Below are 19,215 nucleotides of genomic sequence, written 5' to 3' on the forward strand. Positions count from 1 at the left end.
TTCCATAAACTCAGAACGGTCCATGCGGTTTATTAAACATCATAAACCATGACCAGCAATATATAAACGGCATAGCGTCCATGACAAAGCTTCACTCTGTTAGCAATGTCCAATACGCAGGCTTTTGAGCCTCACAGTTATATCTCAACCCGTCAGGGTTCTCTCATGGCTGCTTCTCCATATTGCAAACATTCATTCCCTCCAGGGAACTCTCAGGCACTTGCAGCCATTACTCACAGTGTCCACACGTGCTGTCAGGCAGGAAGCCCCATCTCAGCGGGACCTTCCACACTGGACCAACCGGGTCCAAGCATTCACCCCCTGTGACCTACCCTGGCCACATCATATGGTTCATAGCCACGCCCACCGGGTCACATGACTCTGACCTCATCACAGGTCCTTCAAGCATTTACACACTCTTTCCAACAGTGCTTTAAACGCACCCCCTGGGTGGGTTTGTAGGTAACCAGGCCCGCCCATCTCTCTAGTTGCCTGGAGACTTCTCCCTTACACATTGAAACAACACTTCAGCAATATCATTGCTGAACAACACATAAGTCTCCATCCCGAAGCCACCCACTTTGGGATACATAACGGCCATTCCGTATTCTGTCATTCATCCTTTCTCCTGGGACATCCACACAGCACCCCCTAGTGGACTCAGTGGTTACTACACCACAATATTTATATATATATAAGGCTCAACTGTGTGCATGTATCTATGTATGTGTGTATGTCCGGGATTGGCATCTGCACCGTTGCAGCTACAGCCACAAAATTTGGCACAGTCACACGTCTGGACCCCGAGAGCGTCCTAGGCTATGTTGTGAGGCAAAATTTTAACCCCGCGTGTTCCAATTCACCAAACAATTTTGCCCCTATCTACATAATGGGGTAAAAGTGTGTGTATCAAGCCCCGCCCCTCATTATGATGTCATAATGGTTGCCATGGCGATGCTGATGTCATCATAGGTTGCAAGCTCCGCCGCTCATTATGATGTCATTATGGTTGACTATGGGATGGAATTTGTGTGATGGGTATATGGGCACTGGACTATGGGATGGAGGATATGTATGACGGGTATATGGGCACGGGACTGTGGGATGGAGGATATGTATGACGGGTATATGGGCACTGGACTATGGGATGGAGGATATATATGACGGGTATATGGGCACGGGACTATGGGATGGAGGATGTGTGAAGGGTATATGGGCACTGGACTATGGGATGGAGGATATGTATGATGGGTATATGGGCACGGGACTATGGGATGGAGGGGATATGTATGATGGGTATATTGGCATGGGACTATGAGATGGAGGATGTGTGATGGGTATATGGGCACTCGACTATGGGATGGCGAATATGTATGATGGGTATATGGGCATGGGACTATGGGATGGAGGATGTGTGATGGGTATGTGATGGGTATATGGGCATGGGACCATGGGATGGAGGATGTGTGATGGGTATATGGGCACTCGACTATGGGATGGAGGATATGTATGATGGGTATATGGGCACGGACCTATGGGATCGTGGATATGCATGATGGGTATATGGGCACGGGACTATGGGATGGAGGATATGTATGATGGGTATATGGGCACGGGACTATGGGATGGAGGATATGTATGATGGGTATATGGGCACGGACCTATGGGATCGTGGATATGTATGATGGGTATATGGGCACAGGACTATGGGATGGAGGATAATTATAATTTGCTATAACTGACCACAGTTAGTTACTATGTCCGGGCAGCGCCGGGCTCTTCAGCTAGTGTGTATATATATATATATATACATATATATATATATATATATATATATATATATATATATATATATATATATATACACACACACACACACACACACACACACACACACACACACATCAAAACCCTGTCTTGGGCAGCCCATTATACAGACCTGAACCCCAATGAAAACCTCTGGAATGTAGTCAAGAGGATGATGGATAGTCACAAACCATCAAACAAAGAAGAACTGCTTATATTTTTGAGCCAGAAGCAGAGTGAAAGACTGGTGGCAAGCATGCCAAGAGGCAACAAAGCTGTTTTTTAAAATCATGGTTATTCCTCAAAATATTAATTTCAGAACTCTTCCTGAGTAAAAACATTAGTATTGTTGTTTCTAAATGATTATGAACTTGTTTTATTTGCATTATTTGAGGTCTAAAAGCACTGTTTTTTTATATTTTGACCATTTTTCTTTGTTAGAAAAAAAATGCAAAATTTATTGCTTGGAAGTTTGGAGACATGTTGTCAGAAGTTTATTGACTAAAAGATTTACATTTTACTCAAAAATATACCTATAAAGAGAAAAATCAGACAAACTGAAAATTTGAAAGAGGTCTCAATTTTTGCCAGAGCTGTATATATATATAGTGGTATTTTTGATGCTTAAATGGGTTGTCCACTACTTCGACAACTCCTTTTCATTCCTCAGGTTTGATCCTGTTAAAATAAAAACAATTATACAAACCTCCCATACAGATGACCTTCCACAGGTGTCGACACCCGGGGCTCATGTGAGCCCTGAACAAATCAAACATTAAAGAGAAATTGGAGAGCAGCCATACCCCTGGCTTACAGTTGATATTCAACACGTCCGAAGGCGGGGACAGTGAAGCTGGCCTTGATTGGGTGCAGGGCTTGTGTAATGTAACGTCACATGAACCCTGGGAACGCGAGTTCCGACAGCGCTGGGAATGGCACTGGCAAGGTAGGAGATTATGACTGATTTTACTTTAATGAGGTCAAACATGAGGAATGACAAGAGGTTACCTGGTAGTTGACAACACCTTTAAGAAGGTACATTTTTCAGTTAAAACATTTACATTCTGAATACGAAAATGGCTTCTACCCTGTGTGACTGCTCATGTGACTAAGAAGAGATGATTTCGTTACAAAACATTTCCCACATTCTGAACAAGAAAAAGGCTTCTCCCCTGTGTGAGTTCTCTGGTGCATAAGCAAACTTGTTTTCTGATTAAAACATTTCCCACATTTTGAACATGAAAAAGGCTTCTCCCCTGTGTGAATTCTCTGGTGCCTCAGCAAATCTGATTTAAGGTTAAAACATTTCCCACATTCTGAACATGAAAAAGGCTTCTCCCCTGTGTGAGTTCTCTGGTGCTTAAGCAAATTTGATTTATGGTAAAAACATTTTCCACATTCTGAACATGAAAAAGGCTTCTCCCCTGTGTGAGTTCTCCGGTGCTTAAGCAAATCTGATTTATGGTTTAAACATTTTCCACATTCTGAACATGAAAAAGGCGTCTCCCCTGTGTGAGTTCTCTGGTGCTTAAGCAAATCTGATTTATGGTAAAAACATTTCCCACATTCCGAACATGAAAAAGGCTTCTCCCCTGTGTGAATTTTCTGGTGCCTAAGCAAATTTGATTTATCGTTAAAACATTTCCCACATTCTGAACAAGAAAAAGGCTTCTCCCCTGTGTGAATTCTCTGGTGCTTAAGCAAACTTGTTTTCTGATTAAAACATTTCCCACATTCTGAACATGAAAAAGGCTTCTCCCCTGTGTGAATTCTCTGGTGCTTAAGCAAATCTGATTTTTGGTTAAAACATTTTCCACATTCTGAACAAGAAAAAGGCTTCTCCCCTGTGTGGGTTCTCTGGTGTCCATCAAGTTGCGTTTTCTGGTTAAAACATTTCCCACGTTCTGAACAGGAAAATCTATTCTCTGCTGTGTGAATCTTAAGAAAAGACTTTTCTAGGGGAAAACTGTTTCCATATTCTGAACGAGAAAATGGCTTCTTTGCTTTAGGACCAGTAAGTTTTTTAATGCTTATTTTGCGACTTTGATTTTCCTCAGTAATTGGTAATGAATCAGAAGACAGGACCTGTTTAAAGGAATCAGATGATTGATCTTTGCTGTGAAGGGATGATGATATATCTGAAGTAATGGCATTCACTTCAGTTGTATCCTGTGGGATCTCAAAATCTTCTGGTTTAAAAACTGATGATGTCAGCTGTCCCTCTGATCTCCTGGTACAGTCATCTGCTAAGAATAAAACCTATTATTTTTGGATAAAATATTCTTGAATTTTTCACTTTTTAATATTTCCACTTAAACTGTTAGTAAAAATGGCAAGTTATATAAAATATTGAATCATTGACTGAGACAATGACAGTTCATAGTCTAATAGAAAATATCACAGGATGAACCAGTAGAGCATCAACTCATGTCATAAAAAACAAGTCTCTACATAGGTCCATCGTCTGTCAATGGAAAAACAGAGGTCTCCACATCATTAGTGGCTCAAAGGCTCTTAAAAAGCAACAAGGCTTCCATAAACCAATCCAGCAATATCTACTATCCCAATGTTAGCATCCATGTGTAGGGAGGAGGGCCCCCGCAGAGTGTCTGGGCCAGAACCAAGGGGACTGCCATCTAGGTGCCTAAGGGAACTGTACCCGGGGAACGGAGGAGGATAGTGGACGGCTGAGAGTGACAGAACAGCAAGGGGACGGGCGAGTATAAAAGGGGCAGGGAGCACGCAGGGGAGTCAGTTAGCGGAACGGCAGATACAGAGCAAGAGACTGTGGGGGTGTGAGAGAGCCAGAGCGACAGACGGTGACCAGAGAGGAGACCACCAGCAGAGGGGAGATTTACAGTTGCCTTCGGGGAGGAAGCGCCGAGCTTACTGACAAGAGACTACCGCTTCACAACAATCCGGGGTCACGAGCTGTCCACGGTCGTCCACAGCCATTGCCGCTGTGCTCCAGCCCGTTGCGGCCTGTCCACTGCCTCTCGTGACCGCTGCCACTCCACTCCAGCCCGTGGTTGCGGCCTGCCCGCTGCCTCCCCGCTTCAGCCCGCGGCTGCAGCCTGTTCATCACCGCCCGCAGCTGCCATCACCCCGCTGCAGTCGGCAGTTGGGGCCTGCTCCTCGCCTACAGAGAGACTCTTTGCACAGGCCCAGGCAGTGCACATGGCCTACCAACCGCCACTCCTCGTAACTGCGACACAACCCTGCTTGGAGACTGGAGTCTCCTTGAACTCGCTAATGAGCGGAACCCCGCTGTTTTTACAGGGGGTTACCTCATCAAAGGACTCCCTCAGGGCCTCTTGTGCCCCAACTCCTCCTGGGTGCTGGGGCGCCCAAAGACTACGCCAGATCTTCAGCAGCTGGGCCCAGCGGCTGCGGCGCCAAAGCAGCTTTGTAGGATAGGCGAGGGGAGTGCTGATCCAACAGGAATGGGGGGTGACCCACTTCTTGCCGCCAACAGACACGAGACAGAGACAGAAGTTATATTCAACAGGTCCGTTTTTATTGGCTGCCTCTCTGACGACCACCGCACTTCATCACAGGAATTTCACTGTTCTCTTGCTCACAGACACGGGTACCTTCACTTTTAAGTTTCACCGTCGTGGCGTCCTTTGTGGCTCTTCCCACCGTGGCTGCTCTAGGCACTTCCACCACAGCGTTTCACCATCAAAGTACACTGTCCACTTGGTACCCCCAAACCGTCTCCGTCTGCGGCTAGTGTCCTTTTGGGTCACCCCCCGTGACCGTCTCCACTGTGAGTCACTGTCTGAAGGCTTTTACCGTCTTTCTCCCTACGGTAGATCTTCCTCTCTAGTGAGCTCCCCTGGCTGACTGGACCTTCCAGAACCTTCCCTCAGCCTTTATACTCCCAGTCCTGGTAGCTCCGCCCACTATCACCTGACAGTTACCTTTGACCAATGACAGTTACCTCGACCCATGGCAGTTACACAGTCACTTTCTCCTACACTCCCCACTGCTCTCTAATGGTCAAACTACCACATAACACCCCTTTCTCTGTATCTCAGCCTATACTGCGCTATCCCTCTGCCTTTCTCCACAGGCAGACCTGTCAGTCAGTTCAACCTCCCCACAGCTTCATCAGAGACGCCGAGGGACGTCAGGACGGATAAGTGACACTATAGGAAATAAGGACCCGTAGTCGACCATACCGCGGCCCTATAGTAACCGGCCTTTGCCGGGTTAGTCAAGTTCTCTTTAATAGTGTTTGTTTGTGCTGAGTCCCTGCGAGGACAATAGCTGTTACTTTGTTTTGGTTGCTTAGTATAGCCCTAGAGGCTTCAATTTATAAAAGTTACTTCCCAAAGTACAACTCAGTCTCACGCCTCGTCACTGCATCCTGCGTACCTGCTATCACCTACACATGTATTTGGCATTACTATAATGAGAGGAAGCCACTTAATTTACAGTGTGTGTCTCCTGGGGCACAATCTGGGCACTATGTGCTGGGTAATAAAAAGGTATATTTGCAATTATCACTCCATCATCCACTGTGTGCTAATTTCCAGAAAGAGCCTGTGGATTAATTCACTGAGGGTTATAATTTCCCAAATTTTGCAACTTCATGGATATTTCTACTGCTCTGATTTTCTGCTCTTTTGTCATATTAGGGCTTCTGCAAATGGTGTGTCCCATCTCCTCTGGGATCTGCTCCTGCGATGTCTGCTTCTGTCACCAGGTGCAGCCTTATTCATTTTCCAGGTGTCGCTGGTAATGGAAGAGACGTCGGAACCAGAAGCTCTGGGTGGCACAAACGCTATCCAGCCACTAAAATTAGGGTGCCCAGGACCAGTAATAGCATCTAGTCTAGCAGAATGGATGAGTGAGCTGTCCAGCTGGAGTAATCTGCTCCCTGCTTCAGCCAACTGGAAAGCACCACACTCTACTGAAGCTCGAAGCATATAGCTGGAATCTGCCACATACAGCCATGATCTCCTCTGGTTCAGTCCTCTGTGCTCAGCTCCAGATTTGTGTATTTGTTTCCTGTTGTGACCCCTGCCCGTTTACGGATTATTTTTGCATCTTCTGACTTTGGATTTTCTTACAGGCCCATCATAACATTTTTTTTCAAGTGATTTTCTAAGTTGTCAGCACATTCTACGTATCCTGTGATTTGACTTTATAGCAGTAGCGTAGCTACCGGGGGGGGCAGAGGGGGCGGTCGCCCCGGGCCCTGCTCTCTAAAGGGGTCCACCGGAGCTACACTAATGTAACTGTATCGGCGTGCACAGCGCGCCCATACAGTTACATTCTGCAGCAGATCAGGGAGAATCGATCTCCCTACTCTGCCGCCCAGCCGCTATGGGCCCCTGAGAAAGCAGTGGGGGGCCCCCCCGCTGCCAGCAGTGGGCTCACAGCCAGCAATGTTATCCTGAGTTAATCTGTGCGTTCAGGACCTGTGATGAGGTCACACAAGGGGCGGAGTCAGGAGGTCACATGATCAGGGACTTCAGTGGCTGGCTGCAGGACTCTGCTGTGCTGGTTGTCATGCATTGGTGATGGATAAGGTGAAGTTTATGTGTGGGGTCGGGAGGGGTTTACAGCCAGGTGGATGTAGCAGAGCTGTGTGTGTATGAGGTGTACAGAGCGGAGCCGTGTGTGTAGAAGGTGTACGAAACGGAGATATGCATGTATGATGTGTACGGAGGAGCGAAGCCGCGTATGTATGGGGTGAGCGGAGCCGTTTGTGTACAAGGTGTACGGAGCGGAGCTGTTTGTGTACAAGGTGTTCGGAGCAGAGCTGTTTGTGTACAAGGTGTACGGAGTGGAAACGTGTGTGTACGGGGTGTACAGAGCGGAGCCTTATGTGTACAAGGTGTATGGAGTGAATGGGGGGTGCTGCCTTATACTACAGTCTGCCTGTGGGGGGAGTGCTGCCTTATATTACAGGCTGCCTATAGGGGGTTGGGGGGTGCTGCCTTACATTACAGTCTGCTTATGGGGGGCTGCAATATTGACTCTGCCCATGGGGGGGCTGCATTATACTGTAGAGTCTGCCTATGGGGGCTGCATTATACTATATTGAGGACTATCTGGTGTATTATACTATATGGAGGCTATCTAGGGGGCCATCATACAATGTGGAGATTATTGAGGGGGCAATCATACAGTGTTGGAGCCATCACTGGGGGATACTAAGGGGTCAGTATGTATACAGTGAGGGGGCATATTACTGTGTATAGGGGAGCTGTACAGGGGGGGACTCAGGACATTAATAAATGTAAAGTGGGCACTTATTGTTATAGGGGAACTCAGGTTACAATGACTGTCAAACGGGGCACACAGAGGGCAATATTACATTCTAGGAGACAATATGTGGGCACTGTTTTCTAGGGCAATTGCACCCGGCATTACTATATTATAGAGGGATGCTTTAGCATTTAGAGGTCACACAGAACCACACAGTAGGTGCAGTAAAAGGGACACATACGGCAACAGCAGCTCAGTATTGGGGTATCAGTGCAGTAATAGGGACACATGTCAGCAGCGGCTCAGCATTGGGGTATCAGGTGCAGTAATAGGGACACATACGGCAGCAGCGGCTCAGCATTGGGGTATCAGGTGCAGTAATAGGGACACATATGGCAGCAGCGGCTCAGCATTGGGGTATCAGGTGCAGTAATTGGGGTATCAGGTGCAGTAATAGGGACACATACGGCAGCAGCGGCTCAGTATTGGGGTATTAGGTGCAGTAATAGGGACACATACAGCAGCAGCGGCTCAGCATTGGGGTATCAGGCGCAGTAATTGGGGTATCAGGTGCAGTAATAGGGACACATACGGCAGCAGCGGCTCAGTATTGGGGTATCAGGTGCAGTAATAGGGACACATACGGCAGCAGCGGCTCAGCATGGGGGTATCAGGTGCAGTAATAGGGACACATACGGCAGCAGCGGCTCAGTATTGGGGTATTAGGTGCAGTAATAGGGACACATACGGCAGCAGCGGCTCAGCATAGGGGTATCAGGTGCAGTAATAGGGACACATACGGCAGCAGCGGCTCAGTATTGGGGTATTAGGTGCAGTAATAGGGACACATACGGCAGCAGCGGCTCAGCATGGGGGTATCAGGTGCAGTAATAGGGACACATACGGCAGCAGCGGCTCAGTATTGGGGCAGCAGCAGGATGAGGAGTTTGTGCAGGTTGGGGATAGATGGTGATGGGGCTGGAATATGAGAAGTGGAACATGTCTTTGTTGTATTCTCTGTAGCAGAGTCGTGGCTGGAGAAGTTGTCATGTCAGTCTGGGCCAGATGGAAAAGACGTGAAAAGTGAACGATTCCATCAGAAAGAACGTCAGCGGTAAGACACTATCTGTAACTGTGCAGTAATCATTTGTATGTTTTGTAGGAATGGTATTTACCACTGACCATGTAATATCCATGTTGGTCTTTATATTGGGATTATTTTCAGTAACAGCGCAGTCATCTTCTACATCCACTATTAGTGTGCGTCACCGAGTTGTAATCAAAGTTACCTTGTTAGGGGCCCACTCAGAAGTTTCGCCCCCCCTAAAGCAAAACCCTAGCTATGCCTCGACTTTATAGTTTACAGATTTGCGAAGGTAACAATCAGCGACTTTCACAATTTCGCAAAGTAATTTTAACATTTTCAGATGGAGGAGAATATTGTGGTCTAAAGGCAAAATGGCGATCACACAATTGTGATACGGCCGGACTACACCACCGATAAAGCAGCCACAGTCAGTGACTGAGAAGAAGCTGTGACTAATCTGCATTTAGTGGTTACTACTCACCTGGGCGGCTATCTGTAGGAATCTCCTCTTTACACCGCTCATCACCCCTCACATATGTCTCTGTAGTATTAATATGGGTCAGATCTTCACCCTGAAACAAATATTGTAAAAGTCACAGACAGATGGAGAAGTCACATCTATGATCAGCTCTAATCCTGCCATCTCCACCGCTCTCATTACACAAGTATAAAACATATAATACTGGTGGATAAAACAAGACTGAGCACAAGACCTTCACAGCCGTCTACACATCATAGGGGAGATCTCATGACACCTTCTCTCCATCTACCTGATGATCCTGAGGAACATTGGGATCTTCTTGTTTACAGTCCTGTGGAAGAAGAGGACGGGGACATCTCTCTGGTGTTGTCCTCTTACTGGATAGATCTGGAGGAAACACATACAGGGACTGAATTCATTCTTTACATAGAGATAATTATAGGCCGTGTGTATTTAGTCCTGTTCATTACCTGGTGATGTGAGGGGCTGGGGAACCTCCATCATGACGTCCTTGTACAGATCTTTGTGTCCTTCTAAATACTCCCACTCCTCCATGGAGAAATAGACAGCGACATCCTGACACCTTATAGGAACCTGACACATACAATGATACAGCCATCCCCCCAATCCCTTCATAGCGTTGCTGTATAATGTCCCAGCATTCCCAGCAGTGTCACCTCTCCAGTCAGCAGCTCAGTCATCTTGTAGATCAGTTCTAGGATCTTCTGGTCATTAATGTCCTCATGTATCAGGCAGTGAGGTGTAGGCCTTGTGATTGGGCTCAGGGGTCTTCCCCATCCCTCAGACACAGGGTCCTGAGAGTGCTCACTAGAGGTCTTCTTCACTACTGTGTAATCCTGGTAATGGAGAGACACATTAATAAATCTCACTACAGACATTTCCAGAGTCCTCACCTCTCCAGTTCTGTCCATCTGTTATTCCCATAGATAAGAATGATGTAATGTGACGTCATCAGAATCTCTCACCTCTCCAGTAAGCTGGAAGAGGATCTCTAGGGTGAGGTGTAATATCCTCTCCGCCATCTTGTCTCTGTCCATATCCATCATTGATGGGTAAATCAGGAAAATTCTCTTATATAGAAGATCTTCACTGAGAGGATCCGATATTGTAGAGACCTGAATGAGAAGATGAGCCGATGTAACATCATAAAAATCCTGTGTAATAATACAATTACTGGAGATAATAAGGGAAACATATGAGGAGATTTATTATTATTATTACAGTATTTAGTTTTCTTCTTTACACCTAGTAATAAAACCTATATATTTTAGGCCACAGACAACAAGCAGTTTCTTCCTCGGAGTCGGCAGCTGAATACGTTTCTCATAGACTCATCTTCCATAACGCTAATTCTCGTCTCATTTACCGACACTGGAATTGGCATTAGCAATACTGCAGGAGATATTCATTACACAGGACAGGAGAAATAACTACTTCATGCATCTGTTTTCTCTCAGAAAGGAAATGTAACATCAACTGTTCTTCACTATCCTATTAAGTGTATAGAAGAATCCAGGATATCTATAAACAGAAAGATAGTGAGGAAACACTTAGCTAACCTAAATGAATTCAAGTCTCCAGGTCCAGATGAATTACACCCCAGAGTACTGAAGGAAATAGCAGAAGAAATTTTTGAACCCCTCTCCATAATCTTTGAAAATTCTTGGAGAACAGGAGAAGTCCCAGAAGACTGAAGAAGAGCAAATGTTGTTCCTATCTTCAAAAAGGGGAAGAAGGTGGACCCAGGCAACTATAGGCCGGTGAGTCTGACTTCTATACCAGGAAAGATCTTTGAACAAATTATTAAACAACATGTATGTCAGTATCTGGATAAGAATGAAGTGATTAAACAGAGTCAGCATGGGTTTGTAACTAATAAGTCATGTCAGACTAACTTAATTTCCTTCTATGACGGAGTCACTGATTGGGTGGATCAAGGAAATGCTGTAGATATAGTATATCTTGACTTCAGCAAAGCATTTGACAAAGCATCTCATACAATCCTTATTGAAAAAATGACTAAGTATGGAATGGACAAGGCAACTGTTAGGTGGATTCATAACTGGCTTAGTAATCGGACCCAAAGAGTGGTCTTACATGGCTGCACATCCAGTTGGAAGAATGTCTCAAGTGGGGTACCACAGGGCTCTGTCCTGGGCCCTGTATTGTTCAACATCTTTATGTCATGTCGGACGCTGTTCACACCACAGCATCCGGCAGGCAGAGGTAGTTCCACCTCCAGCCACTATAGCCTCAGTGGCGCCGGCCTGATCTTCAGGCTCTCGGGGGTTAATCCTGCTGGAGACCAGGTTGGATGGTTAGTCACGCCCACGGTCTTTAAATAGTCATGCTGGCCTATGGGCGTCGCCGATTATAGCTTGTGTTTCATACCAAGTGGTTCCGGTCTGGAGTGGAGGTGTTCAAGAGAGAGAGATTCATATCTGGTGTCGTATGATCCGTCGTTATCCTTTCTCCTTCCCATATTTGTGTTTAGTTGTGCCCTGTTCACATTACTGTTTATTCCTGTGTGTGTGCAGCGCAGTGCAGTTTAAGTTCTCCCTGTCTGTCATTATTTGTGTGGGAGCTTTGGTGGTGACTTCTCACTGGGTGGAGGGTGGAGGGTTAAGTGCAGGGCTGAGCAGGAGATAAGGAAAGGTCGGAGGCTCAGGCATTTGCACCTTCAGCAAAAACCCTGGGTTGAGGGTCAGACAGGGTTTCCCCTAGTAAAGGGACACCACAGGGGCCCCGGGTATTTCAGCCTTAGTTGAACTAAGCCCCCCGTGACATTATAATCGGCCCACATTTTTTCAGGAGTCCATGGATCCATTAGATTCCATAACCCGCCAGTTGGCGGCGCTGTCCATACAGGTCTCCGAGTTGAATGGGGCAGTTCAGCAGCAGGGCCTGGTAGTAGCAAAGGTGCAAACGGCATCTGCAGGTATCGGTGCAGAGCCGAAGTTTCCGCTGCCAGAACGATTTTCAGGCGATCGCAGCAAATTTGTCGTATTTCGGGAGGCCTGCAAATTATACTTCCGCATGCGGCCAATATCCTCAGGTAATGAGGCCCAGCGAGTAGGGCTGGTGTTGTCATTACTGAGTGGTGACCCCCAAGCATGGGCATTTTCCTTACCACCTGACTCTGCTACATTTCATTCGGTCGATAATGTTTTTTCTGCCCTCGGGCTCATTTACGATGACCCTGACCGACTGGCTCTAGCGGAATCTAAAATCCGCGCCCTCCGCCAGGGGGAGCGCTTGGCAGAAGACTATTGTTCGGAATTTCGCCGCTGGGCTGTAGACACACAGTGGAATGACCCAGCACTGCGGAGCCAGTTTATTCATGGGGTATCAGGGAGGGTGAAACAAGCCCTCCTGATGTATGAGACTCCGGCATCATTGGAGTCTGCCATGAGTTTGGTGATACGTATTGATCGCCGTTTTCGTCAGGGGGCACAGGAGACGCTACCTCTGGGGGAAAACAGAGGTGCAGGTGTGGTTGAAGTAGATGAGTCCCCTGAACCTATGCAGATTGCTGGCGTGGCACAGGTTCAGCCTCGCGCTCCGGGAGTCCGGAAGTCCGGAGCATGTTTCTACTGTGGTAAAGGTGGTCATTATGTTAACGTTTGCCCGGTACTACCTAAGAGGGTCACACCGGCGGAAAACTGTTAAGCTCAGAGGGTATGGAGGAGACCCAACTGAGCGTATGCATATCCTCCATGATGGTATCTCAATGTATGCTCCCTGCCAAGGTTATTGTCGCCGGCAGAGAGCTACCTATATCAGTGTTCGTGGATAGCGGTTCTGCCACCAATCTCATAGATGAGGAGTTTGCACACACCGCCGGGTTTAAGATTGAAAAACTTCCTCACCCCATACAGGTGGTGACCATTAATGCTGTTCCCCTCCCTCAAGGGGAGATTACTGAGTTTGTGGCAGAGGTGAAACTCCACATTGGGGTCCTACATTCTGAGTCGGTTACATGTAGGGTCCTCCGTAATCTCCCAGCTCAAATGGTCCTGGGTTTTCCATGGCTGTCCAGGCACAACCCGGTAATTGATTGGAAAACTCAGGACATAGTACAATGGAGTGGTTTCTGCCAAGACAATTGCTTGGCCACATGTGTGTCCACCGTGACTCCCAGCCTGCCGGAGGCTTTGCAGGATTTCGCGGATGTTTTCTCTGAGAAGGGTTGCTCAGAACTGCCTCCACATAGAGCCTATGACTGTGCTATTAGGTTAAAACCCGGGGCCAAATTACCTAAGGCCAGGATGTTTAATATTTCTGGTCCTGAGAGACAAGCTCTGAAAGACTACATCGCGGAGAGTCTGAGTAAAGGTCACATCCGGCCTTCGTCCTCGCCTGTAGCCGCGGGGTTTTTCTTCATTAAGAAGAAAGATGGGGGGTTACGCCCGTGTCTGGATTTCCGAGAGTTAAACCAGATTACTATCCGTGATCCCTACCCAATGCCGTTGATCCCGGATTTGTTCAACCAGGTAGCGGGGGCAAAATGGTTTTCCAAGCTGGACCTCAGGGGGGCATATAACCTCATAAGGGTCCGTCAGGGGGATGAGTGGAAGACGGCGTTTAACACTCCTGAGGGTCATTTTGAGAGTCTGGTTATGCCGTTTGGGTTGACCACCGCGCCTGCCGTTTTCCAACATTTTATTAATGATGTCTTTGCTCATGTCCTGGGGAGATTTGTGATTGTATACCTGGATGATATCCTCATTTATTCTAGCGATCGGGACACTCATTTGCAGCATGTTAGGCAGGTGTTACAGTTGCTCCGGGAGAACCAGCTCTATGCTAAGCTGGAAAAATGTTTATTTTTTGTCCAGGAGTTGCCCTTTTTGGGATATATTGTGTCCGCAGCTGGTTTTAAAATGGACACCGCTAAGGTGCAAGCGGTGTTGCAATGGGAGAGGCCGGAGAGTCTGAAAGCACTCCAGCGGTTCCTTGGGTTTGCGAATTATTATAGGAAATTTATAAAACACTTTTCGACTGTCGCCAAACCGCTCATGGACATGACAAAAAAGGGTGCCGATCTGGCGAACTGGCCTGAGGTGGCTATACGTGCATTTGAGCGTCTGTAGAACAGTATTTACGATGCTTTGTGTCCGACAACCAGGAGGAGTGGTCTACTTTCCTTCCTCTGGCCGAATTCGCATTAAATAATCACCGCCAAGAGTCATCAGGAGAGTCTCCATTCTTTTGTGTGTACGGTCAACATCCTCAGTTTTGTACCTTACGTCAGGGTGACTCCGGGGGTGTCCCGGAGGAGGATCAGCTAGGAGCCCAATTGTCATCAGTCTGGAGGCGGGTGAAACAGCGTTTGTTGAGCTTGAGTGCCAGGTACAAACGGGTGGCTGACAGTAGACGCGTGCCAGGTCCGGACCTGTGTGTGGATGAATGGGTGTGGTTAGCTACGAAGAACATAAAACTCAAAATCCCTTCTTTAAAACTGGGTCCAAGGTTTATTGGGCCTTTTAGGATTTCTGCCATTATTAACCCAGTGGCTTATCGGTTGGAACTTCCCGCAGTGTACAAGATACACAACGTGTTTCACAGGGCTTTATTGAAAAAGGTGGTAGGCTCTGTGGACACAACGCCGATGCCACCTCCAGTCATGGTGGATGGCGAGTTAGAGTTCGAGGTCGCCAAGGTAGTGGACTCTCGAGTAGTACGCCGTACTCTTCAGTATTTGGTGCACTGGCGGGGGTATGGTCCAGAGGAGAGGTCTTGGGTTCCAGCCTCAGACATACATGCGGATCGGCTGGTCAGTTCTTTTCACCGTCGTCATCCGGACAAGCCGGGTCCTATGAGTCTTGAGGGCCCTGGGGTCCCTCGTAGAAGACGGGGTACTGTCATGTCGGACGCTGTTCACACCACAGCATCCGGCAGGCAGAGGTAGTTCCACCTCCAGCCACTATAGCCTCAGTGGCGCCGGCCTGATCTTCAGGCTCTCGGGGGTTAATCCTGCTGGAGACCAGGTTGGATGGTTAGTCACGCCCACGGTCTTTAAATAGTCATGCTGGCCTATGGGCGTCGCCGATTATAGCTTGTGTTTCATACCAAGTGGTTCCGGTCTGGAGTGGAGGTGTTCAAGAGAGAGAGATTCATATCTGGTGTCGTATGATCCGTCGTTATCCTTTCTCCTTCCCATATTTGTGTTTAGTTGTGCCCTGTTCACATTACTGTTTATTCCTGTGTGTGTGCGGCGCAGTGCAGTTTAAGTTCTCCCTGTCTGTCATTATTTGTGTGGGAGCTTTGGTGGTGACTTCTCACTGGGTGGAGGGTGGAGGGTTAAGTGCAGGGCTGAGCAGGAGATAAGGAAAGGTCGGAGGCTCAGGCATTTGCACCTTCAGCAAAAACCCTGGGTTGAGGGTCAGACAGGGTTTCCCCTAGTAAAGGGACACCACAGGGGCCCCGGGTATTTCAGCCTTAGTTGAACTAAGCCCCCGTGACACTTTATCAACGATTTAGATGAAGGAATTGAGGGTAAACTGATTAAATTTGCTGATGACACAAAGCTAGGAGGGATAGCTAATACTAGAGAAGAGAGAGAGGATTCAAAAAGATATAAATAAACTGGAGCAGTGGGCAGCAACTAACAGAATGGTTTTTAACAGGGAAAAATGCAAAGTACTACATCTGGGCAATAAAAATGAAAAAAGCATAAACAGAATGGGAGGAATAGGGCTAAGCAACAGCACATGTGAAAAAGACTTGGGTATACTAATAGATCACAGACTGAATATGAGTCAACAGTGTGATGCAGCAGCAAAAAAGGCAAATACAATTCTAGGATGTATTAACAGAAGCATACAGTCTAGATCACGTGAAGTCATTATTTCCCTCTACTCCTCTTTGGTCAGACCTCATCTGGAATATTGTGTCCAGTTTTGGGCACCACATTTTAAAAAAAGACATCAACAAACTGGAGCAAGTTCAGAAAAGAGCGACCAGAATGGTGACCGGTCTGCAAACCCTGTCTTATGAGGAAAGGTTGCAGGATTTGGGAATGTTTAGTTTGCAAAAGAGAAGACTGAGAGGAGACTTAATAGCTGTCTACAAATATCTAAAGGGCTGTCAAATTGTAGAAGGATCATCTTTATTCTCATTTGCACAAGGAAAGACTAGAAGCAATGGGATGAAACTGAATGGGAGGAGACACAGATTAGATATTAGAAAAAACTTTTTGACAGTGATCAATGAGTGGAACAGCAGCCACGATAAGTGGCGAGTTCTCCTTCAATGGAAGTCTTCAAACAGAGGCTGGACAGACATCTGACTGGGATGATTTAGCGAATCCTGCTTTGAGCAGGGGGTTGGACCAGATGGCCCAGGAGGTCCCTTCCAACTCTACGATTCTATGATGAGGACGACATCTTCATCTTCTACTACGGCTCTAGAAACATATTTGTCCAGAGTCCGTCACTGACTCCATCCCCACCGGCCGTCTATATGAAGGTTTCCCGTCTTCCCCGCACTGTAATCTTCTATCACGTTAGATCTCAGGTCTGAGTCACACACAGAAGTTTGAGGCTTTTATAAAAGATTGTTTATAAGAACAAGACAGGAGATATCTGAGGCCAATGTCTCCATGTACAGAGATTGTTTCCTATGGATATGATGTGTTTAGCATTTTCTTGTAGGCTTCCATATGGAAAACACCAAGAACAACAAAAATTGGGGATGGAGGATTTCTAGGAACATTATACTGTGTGTGAGAACCAAGAAAGGCACCGTACTATTAGACTAAGGGTACCGTTACACTAAGCGATGCACCAGCGATCCCGACAACGATACGACCTGGTAAGGATCACTGGTGCGTCGCTACATGGTCGCTGGTGAGCTGTCAAACAGGCAGATCTCCTCAACGACGCAGCAACGATCCGGCGATCGTTGGGACCTTGTCACACAGCAGCTATTCTGACAACTCACGCCTGCGTCCCTGAGTTCTTCGTCACCACAGCGATGCATGCTGGCCAGCGGGACGCCGATGATCAAAAAATGTCCTAGCACATTTGAGCACGATCAGCAATATTTAGCGGGGGGGGGGGGCGGTCGCCGCTATGTGTCACACATAGCGAGATTGCTGGCGAGGTCGCTGTTTCATCACAACATCGGTGACGTTTCAGCGAGCTCGCTAACGATCTCGCTATGTGTGACAGGGCCTTTACACGTTTCCTTTAAAAAAAACCTAAATAAACTAAATATAACATTTCTGTACCAACCCCACAATCTGTGACTCTTCGGGGTACATCGCTCTCTCACCATTGGATTAGAGCTGATACTATGGAGCTAAAGAGACTAAACAGACTTTCTGTCCCCTCCATAAAGGGGCACTTTCCCGTGTTTGTCAGAACTGTCCGAGGATTATTAGAGGGGATAGTTTCCCCCAATTAGAAGGGACACCTGTGGGTATTGGGGTCTTTACCTGCTACAGTCCTGGTGTGGAGCCTCCACCCGCAGAGCCGCACTCCACATATATGGCTGCTCTGTGCGCACAGGACCTGTGATGAGGTCACAGGAGGGGAGGAGTCAGGGGTCACATGATCAGGGGCCTCAGTGTATGCAGGACTCTGCTGTGCTGGTTGTCATGGTGCTGGATGAGGGGAAGTTTCTGTGTGGGGTCAGGAGAGGTTTACAGGGTGTATGTAGCAGAGCCGTATGTATGAGGTGTACAGAGAGAAGCCGTGTGTATACGAGGTGTACGGAGGGGAGCCGTGTGTGTACGAGGTGTACGGAGCGGAGCCGTGGGTGTACGGAGCGGAGCTGTGTGTGTACAAGGTGTACGGAGCGGAGCCGTGTGTGCGCAAGGTGTACGGAGTGGAGCCGTGTGTGTACAAGGTGTACGGAGCGGAGCCGTGTGTGTACAAGGTGTACGGAGTGGACCCCTCTGTGTACAGACCCCTGTGCATGGACCCCTCTGTGTACGCTATGTATACCCCCAGCTTCGGTCACAGACCCCTTTGTGTATGCTGTATACCCCCAGCTTCGGTCAGAGACCCCTCTGTGTACACTGTATACACCAGTATATCCCCAGCTTTGGTCGCAGACCCCTCAGTGTACGCTGTATACACCTGTATACCCCTAGCTTTGGTCACAGACCCCCCTGTGTACGTTGTATACACCCGTATAGCTCTAGCTTCAGTTGCAGACCCCTCTGTGTACGCTCTATACACCCGTATACCCCCATTTCCATCGCAGACCCCTGTGTATGCTGTATACCCCCGCCTCAGTCGCAGACCCCTCTGTCTACACTGTATACACCTTTATACCCCCATCTTCGGTCATAGACCCCTCTGTGTACACTGTATACATCTGTATACCCCCAGCTTCGGTCACAGACCCCTCTGTGTACACTGTATACACCTGTATACCCCCATCTTTGGTCACAGACCCCTCTGTGTACACTGTATACATCTGTATATCCCCATCTTCGGTCACAGACCCCTCTGTGTACACTATATACACCTGTATACCCCCAGCTTCGGTCACAGACCCCTCTGTGTACACTATATACACCTGTATACCCCCATCTTCGGTCACAGACCCCCCTGTGTACACTGTATACACCTGTATACCCCCATCT

The 19,215-nt window shown here is 47.5% G+C and overlaps 1 protein-coding gene across 3 annotated transcripts; it reads right to left on the reverse strand.

Annotated features, from left to right (window-relative positions):
- Nucleotides 1-2,262: 2,262 nt before the first annotated feature.
- On the reverse strand, nt 2,263-18,158 carry LOC141047035 (uncharacterized). Of its 3 annotated transcripts, none has more exons than XM_073541959.1 (7): nt 18,058-18,158; nt 10,583-10,732; nt 10,274-10,453; nt 10,067-10,190; nt 9,886-9,983; nt 9,597-9,687; nt 2,263-4,049 (listed from the first exon to the last, which is right to left on the reverse strand). In XM_073541959.1, the coding sequence occupies exons 2-7, from the start codon at nt 10,661-10,663 to the stop codon at nt 2,890-2,892; spliced, it is 1,734 nt and encodes a 577-aa protein (XP_073398060.1). In that variant the 5' UTR covers nt 10,664-10,732; nt 18,058-18,158; the 3' UTR covers nt 2,263-2,889. The 3 variants fall into 3 exon arrangements, with proteins under 3 accessions (XP_073398060.1, XP_073398058.1, XP_073398059.1); XM_073541957.1 differs by having other exon boundaries at nt 2,263-4,052; XM_073541958.1 differs by lacking the exon at nt 18,058-18,158 and adding an exon at nt 14,862-14,880 and having other exon boundaries at nt 2,263-4,052.
- Between the last annotated feature and the right edge of the window lie 1,057 nt (nt 18,159-19,215).

This window comes from Dendrobates tinctorius, unplaced genomic scaffold (genome assembly GCF_039654945.1).
Source record: "Dendrobates tinctorius isolate UK_male_01 unplaced genomic scaffold, ASM3965494v1 ptg000126l, whole genome shotgun sequence".
Taxonomy (NCBI): Eukaryota; Metazoa; Chordata; class Amphibia; order Anura; family Dendrobatidae; genus Dendrobates; species Dendrobates tinctorius.